Source organism: Mytilus californianus, unplaced genomic scaffold (assembly GCF_021869535.1).
Source record: "Mytilus californianus isolate M0D057914Y unplaced genomic scaffold, xbMytCali1.0.p SCAF_1, whole genome shotgun sequence".
NCBI lineage: Eukaryota > Metazoa > Mollusca > Bivalvia > Mytilida > Mytilidae > Mytilus > Mytilus californianus.
In genome coordinates this window covers 51,046,067-51,058,788 of record NW_026262581.1, presented here as the reverse complement: position 1 = coordinate 51,058,788, position 12,722 = coordinate 51,046,067, and the positions used below count along the sequence as shown (strand labels likewise).

Sequence of the window (12,722 nt, the reverse complement as noted above, 5' to 3'; positions counted from 1 at the left end):
ATAATTAACAATCAACATTCTGAAAAGACTTTGATCTGAACTTTGACGCCACCTGTATAGTAGTACTTTCACAAATAATAAAATCAGAAGTCAATTTCGGTCAACAGCACATGTAACTGTGGAGAATGATTTTGCCAGAAGCTTTACCAGAAGATGTTACAGAAGTTACTGGGACTCTTTCAGGTTTGAGCAGAAGGTTTTTTTTTACCATAACGCCACCTTATAAAAGTATGCGAAAAAAAAAAACACTTATAAAACACTGAAAACTTGCCACAATAGTTATGACAGTTGCTAGTCTTTTATAAAACAATCATGAATATATTAATAATAACAATAACAAAACATAATTCTATTATATCAATTAAATTTTATTTTCTTATGAAGCATACACCACCACCACCTAAATTCTTTATTAGTTGGCAACATAAGATGAGTATTTATCGTTGATGATTGCAAGTTCGTTATGCTTGCAAGTTTGTGACATTTGGGGATTTCCACTTTACTTGTGACGTCATGCATAAGTATTCATCATCAGCAACGTGCTACTTCAAAAAAACTTTAGTGGATATTTTGCATTGCATATTTACTTTAAAATATATTGGCTTGAAAAAGAGAAGTTGTGTATGTTCTTGCATATTATTTGTTTTAACGTCTATTTCCACTATGACTGTTTTACTCCTATCCTAGAATTTCGTTGAATTCTTGGGAAAATCCTTTCAGCAATGTTATTGACATCTTAATAATAAGTCATCATCTATTTTTAGGTTATGTGGAGCTCTTTTTCTTTTTTCAAGGCCAAGAGTATTTTTTTTAAAGTTTGTATGTGGGCAGATTTTTTAAGATCAGAATATGATTTGATATCTTTTGATAAAACAAAACCTACGGAATATTGGCTTGTAAAATAAATTTAATCCTATGGCATTGAATGCAAATTAAATGAAAAAATACTTTGATGCATTAATGACATTGTGACATCGTTGTAGTTATCTTAAACGTGTTTAAATTGTTTAATTCTGGACTTTTCAAATGACCATTGAAAGTCACGTGTAAAAATTAGAATAATTGTTGTAGGGAGAATAAAAAATTTAGTATGCCCCTATTTCTCTTTTTTTCGAGATATTCATTTGTTACTTGATCTCAAATTTATTCTGTAATGTTCAAATATATAATACAATAGGCCTGACTTATATATTGTTGCACATGCGCAAAAGCCAGCGTCCAAGACAAAGGTCACGAACTTACAAGCATGTCGACTTTTTTTACGGAATTGGGCCACAATACGAAACATAGACAGATTGACAATGTTTCTGAAGCTATTCATCAATAAAGTTTATCAGACTGTTTGCAAATAACTAAAGAATATTTACATTCACAGTGGATAATATTGCTCCAAGGTTGCGATTTTTTTCTTCCGTTTCGGATTAGGGTAACGAACTTCCAATCATCAAGGATATCATGTTTATTGGAACTTAAATGAATGGCATGCCTTATCACTATTTTGGAATCTGCGCCACTTGAACTATTTACGTCATACAACAATCACTTTTCGTTTGTGGTGTCAGACATTTTCCATTATGACGTCAAAATTTTACGGGAACCTTTGTGATGTCCAGTAGTGGCGGACAAATAACGATAAGGTGTATCGTGTATTGAAAAGGGGAATATAAAATTCCTCACACTATACATTGCTACATGTATATTGATTGATATGAAACATTGCTTCTTGATGAACACCCAATGATTATTGTTTTTTAAACAAGTGGATTTTCATGTTTGTTTTACTTGTTTTACTTTTCTGTATTCAGATAAACAAATTTACAGGAAATCTTCCTTGTCTTATGCTACTTTTTGGTATTCTCAGGTAATCCTATTCTCCTTTATTACGTTTAAAAAAAAAGAAAAGAAAAGAAGAAAGGTTTTTTGCCCCAATGTTTTTGAAGGTTTTTCAGGGTCATAGCATATAGACCTAAATCTACACTTTTACCATGTATTATAATTTTTTTGTTTGATGAAAATTACTTTTGTTTATTATTATCATAAGAATCTTTATTGTGGTAAAGCATGTTAAAATATATATACAGCTTTTAACAAACAGGACAAACAGAATTCAATTTACATAAAACACAGTGTGGGAACCAAATTGTACCCTTTTTATACGACCGCCAAAAAATTTTGTGGTCGTATATTGGTATGACGTTGGCGGCGTCGTCGTCCGAATACACAATGGTTTTCACACTCTAACTTTAGTTTAAGTGAATGGATCTCTATGAAATTTTACCATAAAGTTCAATACCACAATAGGAAGGTGGGGATTGATTTTGGGGGTTATGGTACCAACAGTTAAATAATTAGGGGCCAAAAAGGGGCCGAAAATAAGCATTTTTGTAACTTCCAGACATAACTTGTGTGTTATTGTATGGATCTCTTTGAAATTGTACTACAAGATTCCATATCACAAAGGGTCGATGATGGGATTGATTTTGGGGTTAATTTCCTCGAAATTTTAGGAATAAGGGGCCAAAAGGGGGCAAAAAACAAGCATTTTTCTAGTTTCATGACAATAACTTGTGTGTAAGTGTATGGATCTTTCTGAAATTTTACTACAAGGTTCCATTTCGCAAAGGGAAAGCTGGAATTGAGTTTTGTGGTAATTGCCCAAAACATTTAGTAATAAGGGGCCTAAAAAGGGGTGAAAAATAAGCATTTTTTAGTTTCTAGACAATAACTTGTGTTCAAGTGTATGGATCTCTCTGAAATTGTATTACAAGGTACCATACCACAAAGGCAAGGCTGTTATTGAGCTTGGTTTGGGGGGGAAGGGGGGGGTGATGAATCATAGGGGGGGGGGGGGGTAAAAAAAGGGGTAATTATTTTTTTTCGTTTAAGGAATAAGGGGAAAAAAGGTTAAAAAACTAGGGTTTCCATTTTAATAGACAAATAATTGAGTAAAGAACATTATTTAAAAGCAGTGTAAGGTTGGTAATTCAAACTCATTTAAATATCTCACCTGCACTATGTTTGAATTATGTAAATTGGAAATTTGCCAATTATTTTAGTATAATAAACTTCATTGGAAATTTGCCAATATAAAATTTTGCTGATGAAGGTTTTTTGTTTACCTTTAGTCTGACTATGATGTCATTTTCTATTTTAATAGCCTTATGATGTAGTTAAATTTTTTTTAATACTTTTATGATGCATTTTAATGCGCTTTTATGGTTGCAAATTTATTGTTTTAATATAATAAACTCCATTGGAAATTTACCAATAGTTTGTTTATTTTTAGCTATGACTATGATGTCATTTTCTATTTAATTTTAAGGTTACAAATTAATTTCAGTTTTAAATATTATTGTAAAATGTTTGCCCAAAACATTTATTAATAAGTGGCCAAAAAAGGGGGCAAAAATAAGCATTTTTTTAGTTTCCAGACATTAACTTGTGTTCAAGTGTATGGATTTCTCTGAAATTGTACTTCAAGGTACCATACCACAAAGGGAAGTGGGTCAAAAAAATTTTGGGGGGGGGGGATTTTTTTTCCTTTTTTTTTTCTTTAAAATTTTCCATTTTAAGTTGGTTAATTCTGATCACAAAGAGAAAGTTGGAATTGAGTTTGGGGGATAATTGCTCAAATGTTTAGGAATAAGGGGTTAAAAATAAGCATTTTTTTTTAGTTTCCAACAATTAATTGTGTTTAAGTAATTGGATCTCTGTGAAATTGTACTGCAAGGTACCATACCACAAACTGAAGGCTGGGATTGAGTTTGGGGGGGCGTGATGTGTGAAAATTTTCCACTTAAAGTTGGTTAATTATTTCTGATTTAGATATAAAAGCAAATAATAATGATGTGGTTTGATTTTATCAAAAACTTAAATTGAAGTTATGTATATTGTAAATTTAGGTTACATTGGAATTTAAGAATTGGCTTTGGGGTAGGGTTATGGCTCAAACCTTTAAATAATAAGGGAAAAAAAGGTGAAAAAACAAGGGTTTCCAGGTTAATAGACAAATAAGTACAAAACATTATTTAAAAGCAGTGTAAGGTTGGTAATTCAAACTCATTTAAATATCTCACTTACACTGCTTTTAAATTATGTAAATTGGAAATTTGCCAATAACTTTATTGTTAATAAATGCATTGGAAATTTGCCAACAATTTTAGTATAATAAACTTCATTGGAAATTTGCCAATATAAAATTTTGCCGATGAAGGTTTTTTGTTTACCTTTAGCCTTGACTATGAAGTCATTTTCTATTTTTATAGCCTTATGATGTAGTTGAATTATTTAATACTTTTATGATGTGTTTAAATGGTGTTTTATGGTTGCAAATTTATTGTTTTAGTTTAATAAACTCCATTTAAAATTTGGTAATAAAAAAAAAATTTGTTTATTTTTAGCTATGATTATGATGTCATTTTCTATTTTACTTTTATGGTTGCAAAGAAATTTTTATTTTTAGATATTACTGTTAAATGATGCTGATTAAGGTTTTTGCTATGTTTAGCCATGACTATGATGTCATTTTCTATTTTAATATCTGTCATGATGTATTTAAATGGGCTTTTATGGTTACAAAGGAATTTTATTTTTAGATATTACTGTAAAATGTTGCTGATTAAGGATTTTGTTTATTTTTAGCCATGACTATGATGTCATTTTCTATTTTAATACCTTTATTATGTAATTTCCATTTTTATACGACCGCAAAAATTAAAAATTTTTTGGTCGTATATTGGTATGACGTTGGCGTCGTCGTCGTCCGGCGTCGTCCGAAGACACATTGGTTTTCGCACTCTAACTTTAGTTTAAGTGAATGGATCTCCATGAAATTTCACCATAAGGTTCAATACCACAAAAGGAAGGTTGGGATTGATTGTGGGGGTTATGGTACCAACAGTTAAGGAATTAGGGGCCAAAAAGGGGCCAAAAATAAGCATTTTTGTAACTTTCAGACAATAACTTGTGTGTAAGTGTATGGATCTCTCTGACATTGTACCACAAGGTTCCATATCACAAAGGGAAGGCTGTAATTGATTTTGGGGGTAATTGCCTCAAAATTTTAGGAATTAGGGGCCAAAAAAGGGGCAAAAAACAAGCATTTTTCTAGTTTCATGACAATAACTTGTGTGTAAGTGTTTGGATATTTCTGAAATTGTACTACAAGGTTCCATATCACAAAGGGAAAGCTGGAATTGAGTTTGGGGGTAATTGCCCGAAACGTTTAGGAATTGGGGGCCAAAAAGGGGCCAAAAATAAGCATTTTTCTAGTTTCCAGACAATAACTTGTGTTCAAGTGTATGGATCTCTCTGAAATTGTACTGCAAGGTACCATACCACAAAGGGAAGGCTGGGATTGAGTTTGGGGGTGATGAATCATAAGGGGGTTCAAAAAATTTGGGGGGGGGGATTTTTTTTTTTTTTTTTTTCTTTTTTTCCTTTTTTTTACTTTTAAAATTTTCCATTTTAAGTTGGTTATTTCTGATTTATATTTAAAAGCAAATAATAATGATATGGTAGGAGATACACACCAAACAGGATGTGTAAATTATTATATAATAAGTATTGTGCAATAGCAAGAAATTTTCAATTGCACAGTATTGCACAATAGCAAGAAATCTTCAATTGCACAGTATTGCGCAATAGCAAGAAATCTTCAATTTAACAGTATTGCGCAATAGCAAGAAATATCCAATAGCACAATATTGCGCAATAGCAAGAACTTGTCAATTGTACAGTATTGCGCAATAGCAAGAAATATTCAATTGCACAGTATTGTGCAAAAGAAGATACTTCGTATAAATTGCTTATTTCTTGATCAATTTCAATGGGGTTTTATTCTTGAATTCTTGGGGTTCTTTAATATGCTGAATCTAACCGTGTATTAAGTTTTTAGATTTTGGGCCCCGTTTTTAAATTGGTCCACATTGAGGTCCAAAGGGTCCAAAATTAAACTTTGTTTGATTTCATCAAAAATTGAATTATTGGGGTTCTTTGATATGCCAAATCTAACCGTGTATTTAGATTTTTAATTTTGGGTCCTGTTTTTTAAATTTGTCTACATTAAGGTCCAAAGGGTCCAAAATTAAACTTAGTTTGATTTTAACAAAAATTGAATTCTTAGGGTTCTTTGATATGCTGAATCTAAACATGTGTTTAGATTTTTGATTATGGGACCAGTTTTCAAGTTGGTCCAAGTTGGGGTCCAAAATTAAACTTTGTTTGATTTCAACAAAAATTGAATATATGGGGTTCTTTGATATGCTGAATCTAAACATGTATTTAGATTTTAGATTTTTGGCCCAGTTTTCAAGTTGGTCCAAATTGGGGTCCAAAATTAAACTTTGTTTGATTTCAACAAAAATTGAATATATGGGGTTCTTTGATATGCTGAATCTTACCAAGTATTTAGATTTTTTATTTGTGGGCCCGCTATCAAATTGGTTCATATTGAGGTCAAAAGGGTCCAAAATTAAACTTTGTTTGATTTCATCAAAAATTGAATTATTGGGGTTCTTTGATATGCCAAATCTAACCGTGTATTTAGATTTTTAATTTTGGGTCCTGTTTTTCAAATTGGTCTACATTAAGGTCCAAAGGGTCCAAAATTAAACTTAGTTTGATTTTAACAAAAATTGAATTTTTGGGGTTCTTTGATATGCTGAATCTAAACATGTGTTTAGATTTTTGATTATGGGACCAGTTTTCAAGTTGGTCCAAGTTGGGGTCCAAAATTAAACTTTGTTTGATTTCAACAAAAATTGAATATATGGGGTTCTTTGATATGCTGAATCTAAACATGTATTTAGATTTTAGATTTTTGGCCCAGTTTTCAAGATGGTCCAAATTGGGGTCCAAAATTAAACTTTTTTTGATTTCAACAAAAATTGAATATATGGGGTTCTTTGATATGCTGAATCTTACCATGTATTTAGACTTTTTATTTGTGGGCCCGCTATCAAATTGGTTCATATTGAGGTCAAAAGGGTCCAAAATTAAACTTTGTTTGATTTCATCAAAAATTGAATTATTGGGGTTCTTTGATATGCCAAATCTAACTGTGTTTTTAGATTTTTAATTTAGGGTCCCGTTTTTTAAATTTGTCTACATTAAGGTCCAAAGGGTCCAAAATTAAACTTAGTTTGATTTTAACAAAAATTGAATTCTTTTGGTACTTTGATATGCTGAATCTAAACATGTGTTTAGATTTTTGATTATGGGACCAGTTTTCAAGTTTGTCCAAGTTGGGGTCCAAAATTAAACTTTGTTTGATTTCAACAAAAATTGAATATATGAGGTTCTTTGATATGCTGATTCTAACCATGTATTTTGATTTTGGACATTGGACCATAATAGGTAAATTAAAAAAATTGAAGTTCTTAGACCACATTCTTTCTGTGTCAGAAACCTATGCTGTGTCAAATATTTAATCACAATCCAAATTCAGAGCTGTATCAAGCTTGAATGTTGTGTCCATACTTGCCCCAACTGTTCAGGGTTCGACCTCTGCGGTCGTATCAAGCTGCGCCCAGCGAAGCATTTTATTAGATATTACTGTTAAATGATGCTGATTGAGGGTTTGAATGCTGGGATTGATTTTGGGGGTAATTGCCTCCAAATTTTAGGAATTAGGGGGCAAAAAACAAGCATTTTTCTAGTTTCATGACAATAACTTGTGTGTAAGTGTATGGATATTTATGAAATTGTACTACAAGGTTCCATATCACAAAGGGAAAGCTGGAAACTTGCCCAAAACGTTTAGGAATAAGGGGCCAAAAATAAGCATTTTTCTAGTTTCCAGACAATAACTTGTGTTCAAGTGTATGGATCTCTCTGAAATTGTACTGCAAGGTACCATACCACAAAGGGAAGGCTGGGATTGTTTTTGGGGGTAATTGTCTCAAAATGTTAGGAATTAGGGGCCATAAAGGGGCAAAAAAACAAGCATTTTTCTAGTTTCAGGACAATAACTTGTGTGTAAGTGTATGGATCTTTATGACATTGTACTGCAAGGTTCCATATCACAAAGGGAAAGCTTGGTTTGAGTTTGGGGGTAATTGCCCTAAACTTTTAGGAATTTGGGGCCAAAAAGGTGCAAAAAACCCAAGCATTTTTCTAGTTTCCAGACAATAATTTGTGTTTAAGTGTATGGATCTCTCTGAAATTGTACTGCAAGGTACCATACCACAAAGGGAAGGCTGGGATTGAGTTTGGGGGTGATGAATCATAAGGGGGTTTCAAAAAATTTGGGGGGGGGATTTTTTTTTCCTTTTTTTTCTTTAAAATTTTCCATTTTAAATTGGTTATTTCTGATTTATATATAAAAGCAAATAATAATGATATGGTTTGAATAGGTAAATTAAAAAATTTTAAGTTCTTAGACTACTTTCATTCTGTGTGAGAAACCTATGCTGTGTCAAATATTTAATTACAATCCAAATTCAGTGCTGTATCAAGCTTGAATGTTGTGTCCATACTTGCCCCAACTGTTCAGGGTTCGACCTCTGCGGTCGTATCAAGCTGCGCCCCAGCGGAGCATTTTATTTAAATTTTTTTGCCATTTGGGAGACTGTCAAGCGGGGAACCGACATTTGAAAAGATAACAAGTTGCTAGACATGCTAGATGGAAAGTTTGGTGAACTCATATGTTGCTAAATAAAGTTTCTGCTTTAAGATTTGGTAAGGAAAACATTCTACATAAACCAATCAAATAACATAAACGACATATGCACCCAAAAGTTTTCTTTCGAATGGTGGATCGCTGAGAAAATCGATCGAAACTGGCACACAACAGCAACTAAAAATTAAAAAAAAACATAGAAAAACTAATCGGTGCTACCAGAATTTTCACATGTACCTTTTCTGATATATAGTCTTACCTGTCTGAAAGTTTTAAAGCCATTATCCCAGTAGAAATTCAAATACATTGATTATCTCAATAACTGATGTATTATTATTGACTTCAATCAAGTGCGCGTTTACTGTACAATCACTTGGACCTTTCCAACTATTTTTTTTGGCATTTTTTGTCGCTGTTGTGTGCCAGTTTTGATCAATTTACTCAGAGCTCCACCATACTAAGGAAAACATTTTTATTATTTGATTGATTTACATATACATGTAGAATGTTTTCGTTTCCAAATCTTTTAACAATCAGTATTGAAATCAAGAGTCCCTGTATTAATCATGTTAATGGTGTAAATAGTTGATGCTGACAGTAGAGGCAGCAACTTATGAACTAATAATTATTACATATTGGGGTGCTATTTTGATTTTTGCTTTGATGATACATAGTTTTCTAGAGAAAAAAATCCCCAAAATAAAAAAATTTACCTTTCAAGATGTCATAATTATTTGGACTATCTAATGATACTAAAAACAAAAGATCTACATGTAGATGTTAACCTATGGTTTTCTGAATGAAAATATGCTTACCTACACTGTGGTATACAAAAATATATTAAAACAGCCTAAATATGTCTGTATTGGCTCTTAGATGCTCAGCAAACAGCTAACAACTGATTATATTATTGATGTCATGTTTTTCAACTTTGTCCTTTGTTCATTCAAATGGTTTGTTTTAGATCTAATGCATGCATTTGCTTCAAAATGTATTTTTAGATATTTTAGATTAATGGCAAACAAATATTTTTTTGGTAGTACCTGTCACAATAAAGGTTGAGCCAGCAGGAAGGTGGTATGAAGCTCTATGTCAACGTAGAAGACAAAGACATTCTATATCTCATCACTCAGTTCACAGTTCAAGTTCAGAAGAAAGTGAAGAAGAAGTTGAAATTGATGAAAATGATGAAGCATTGTTGTTAGGGCTTGATCCAAAGGAATGGAAGGTAATCTTTTAAAAATCTTGTTATACAATTGGCTGATAAATACTTAACATTGCAGATTTGGAAATAGAACAGATTCCTTGTGAATGTACTTTAAACAATGTACATTATACTACTTTAAATGAAATGCAAGGAAAATCATCAATTAAAAAGTTAGAGAATACATGTAACTGTCTTCACAACAATTTTTTTCCTCTGGATGAACCATCTTTTGGAGATTTTTTTTCCATCTAGGCATTGATAGATAAAAATCAAAATTTGAATTGGTCAGATGTTACATGTTTTTATCATTTAAATAGTAAAGTTTCTGTCAAGCAAGGAGTGTTATGTGTGTTATTGTATTTTAGAAACAAGATCACTATGCCGTCCTTGGTTTAAGTAGATTAAGATACAAAGCTACAGAGAACCAGGTTAAGAAAGCATGTGAGTACCAGATTATCATTTAAATGTTTTAGAAAAATATCATTAGAGGATGTTGATATGATTTAGCATTGCTTCAGTCGGGATTTGATCAGGATCTGGTACCAAGTTGGTCTACTGTTAATTACACACTAATTGTAATGAAATTTTGATGTAATCATGTTTATACCAATATTTTATGATTAACAGGCAAAACAAATTCAATTATTTGATAATTTTAATCAGATTTTAATTTTAAATGTCAAAATATTTGGGAAAAATGAAACCAGATTCATCTCTGCCCATTTAATCCTTCAACTCATTTGACTTTCTATGCCCCTGTCGCTAAAACATCAATAAGTTTGAATTAGTACGTTGACTCTTGCATATTTACAGGCAGGGGTATTTGTGTCCCATGAACGCATTCGTCTTTTATTTTTATACGACCGCAAAATTTTTTTTGCGGTCGTATATTGGTATCACGTCGTCGTTGTCGTCTGAAGACAGTTGGTTTCCGGACAATAACTTTAGTATAATTAAATAGAAATCTATGAAATTTAAACACAAGGTTTATAACCACAAAAGGAAGGTTGGGATTGATTTTTTGGGGTTATGGTCCCAACAGTTTAGGAATAAGGGGCCAAAAAGGGGCCCAAATAAGCATTTTTCTAGTTTCCAGACTATAACTTGGGGAACAGTGTATGGAATTGTCTGAAATTATACCACAAGTTTCCATACCACAAAGGGATGGTAAGAATTGGCTTTGGGGGGTTATGGCTCAAACCGTTTAGGAATAAGGGGGAAAAACAAGGGTTTCCAGGTTAATGGACAATTACTTAAGTACAAAACATAATTTAAAAGCAGTGTAATGGAGGTAATTCAAACTTTACATTGACAATGTGTTTGAATTAATTCCCTTACACTGCTTTTAAATTATGTATAAGAAATGTTATATTGTCTTGAGGTGATTAGCTGTCAATTTATTTTTAGAAGTTACTATTTTAAAAATGCAAGGTAATTTAATTTTAGCCATGATTATGTATGTCATTTTCTATTTTAAGACTTTTATGATGTATTTAAATGGGTTATTATGGTTGCAAACTCCATTGGAAATTTGATAATAACTTTAGTATAAGTAAATATAAATCTATCATATTTAAACACAAGGTTTGAAACCACAAAAGGATAGTTGGGATTGATTTTGGGGGTTATGGTCCCTACGATTTACCTATTTGTTTGCTAGTTCTAGTATGAAATATTTTTTAGCTGTTTCTAGAAACATCAAATACTGTGATTTAAATACATATAATATTATAATAGTGTATATCAAAGGGTTCAGTGGTAATAAATTTTTATACTCCAAATTGGTTATTCTTTGTTTGGTTTTTTTTTTTGCATTAGAGTTACCTCCCTTACAAACTTTGTTTGATTTTAACTAAAATTAAATTTTTGGGGTTTTTTTATATGCTGAATCTAACCATGTTGTTAAATTTTAGATATCAGAACATGGGCTTGAATATTGTGTCCAAAATTGCCCCAACTGTTCAGGATTCGACCTCTGCGGTCGTATCAGGCTGCGCTCAGCGAAGCATTTCATTTATTTTAGTTGTAAAAACTTTTTTTATATTGAACTTTTTATGAGAGTTACATGTACACCATGTACACTGTTTTTGGTTGTTGTTTTCCAGACAAACAGAAAGTATTAAAACACCATCCAGACAAAAGGAAAGCAAGAGGAGTGAAAGTAAAAGAAGGAGAAGATGACTATTTTACATGTATAACTAGAGGTATGATGTTTATCTTTTTTACTTTATTTTAATTAAAGTTAACCATGCAGGTAATTGATATAACATATATTGCAGCAGTCTATTACCGGGGTACATGGATAATTAAGACAAGGAAAGATTCTTCAAATATAACTATCAATCCAAAATAACCAATTGAATTCTTCCAGTATTTTATTGAATATAAAAATAAGAAGATGTGGTATGATTGCCAATGAGACAACTCTCCACCAGAGACCAAATGACATAGTAGTTAACAACTATAGGTCACCATACGGCCTTCAACAGTGAACACAACCCATACCTTATAGTCAGCTTTAAAAGGCCCCAAAATGACAAATGTAAAACAATTCAAACAAGAAAACTGATGGCCTGATTTATGTACAAAACAATGAACGAAACACAAATATGATATACAGCAACAACGACAACCACTGAATTACAGGCTCCTGATTTGGGACAGGCACATACAGAATGTGGCGGGGTAACACATGTTTGTGGGCGCCCAACCCTCCCACTAACCAGGGACGGTGGTGCAACAGCACAACACATGAACAAACTATAAAAATCAGTTGAAAAGGGCTTAACTCATCAGATCAATACAAAGCAGAAAAACAAGTAACAAAAACACAGACTGGATGTGGCAGGGTATTTATACATCTCCACAACAAAATAGCCACTAAGTACAGATCTG

General features: G+C 32.1%; 1 protein-coding gene across 1 annotated transcript in view; it reads left to right on the top strand.

Annotated features, from left to right (window-relative positions):
- The first annotated feature begins 78 nt into the window (after positions 1-78).
- LOC127720705 (dnaJ homolog subfamily C member 2-like) overlaps positions 79-12,722 on the top strand; it is a 40,991-nt gene continuing 28,347 nt past the window's right edge. The window contains exons 1-4 of the mRNA XM_052227463.1: positions 79-183; positions 9,661-9,848; positions 10,193-10,268; positions 11,933-12,031. Of these exons, the coding sequence (XP_052083423.1) occupies positions 126-183; positions 9,661-9,848; positions 10,193-10,268; positions 11,933-12,031 (421 nt within the window). The 5' untranslated portion in view covers positions 79-125. The remainder of the gene's footprint in view (positions 184-9,660; positions 9,849-10,192; positions 10,269-11,932; positions 12,032-12,722) is intronic.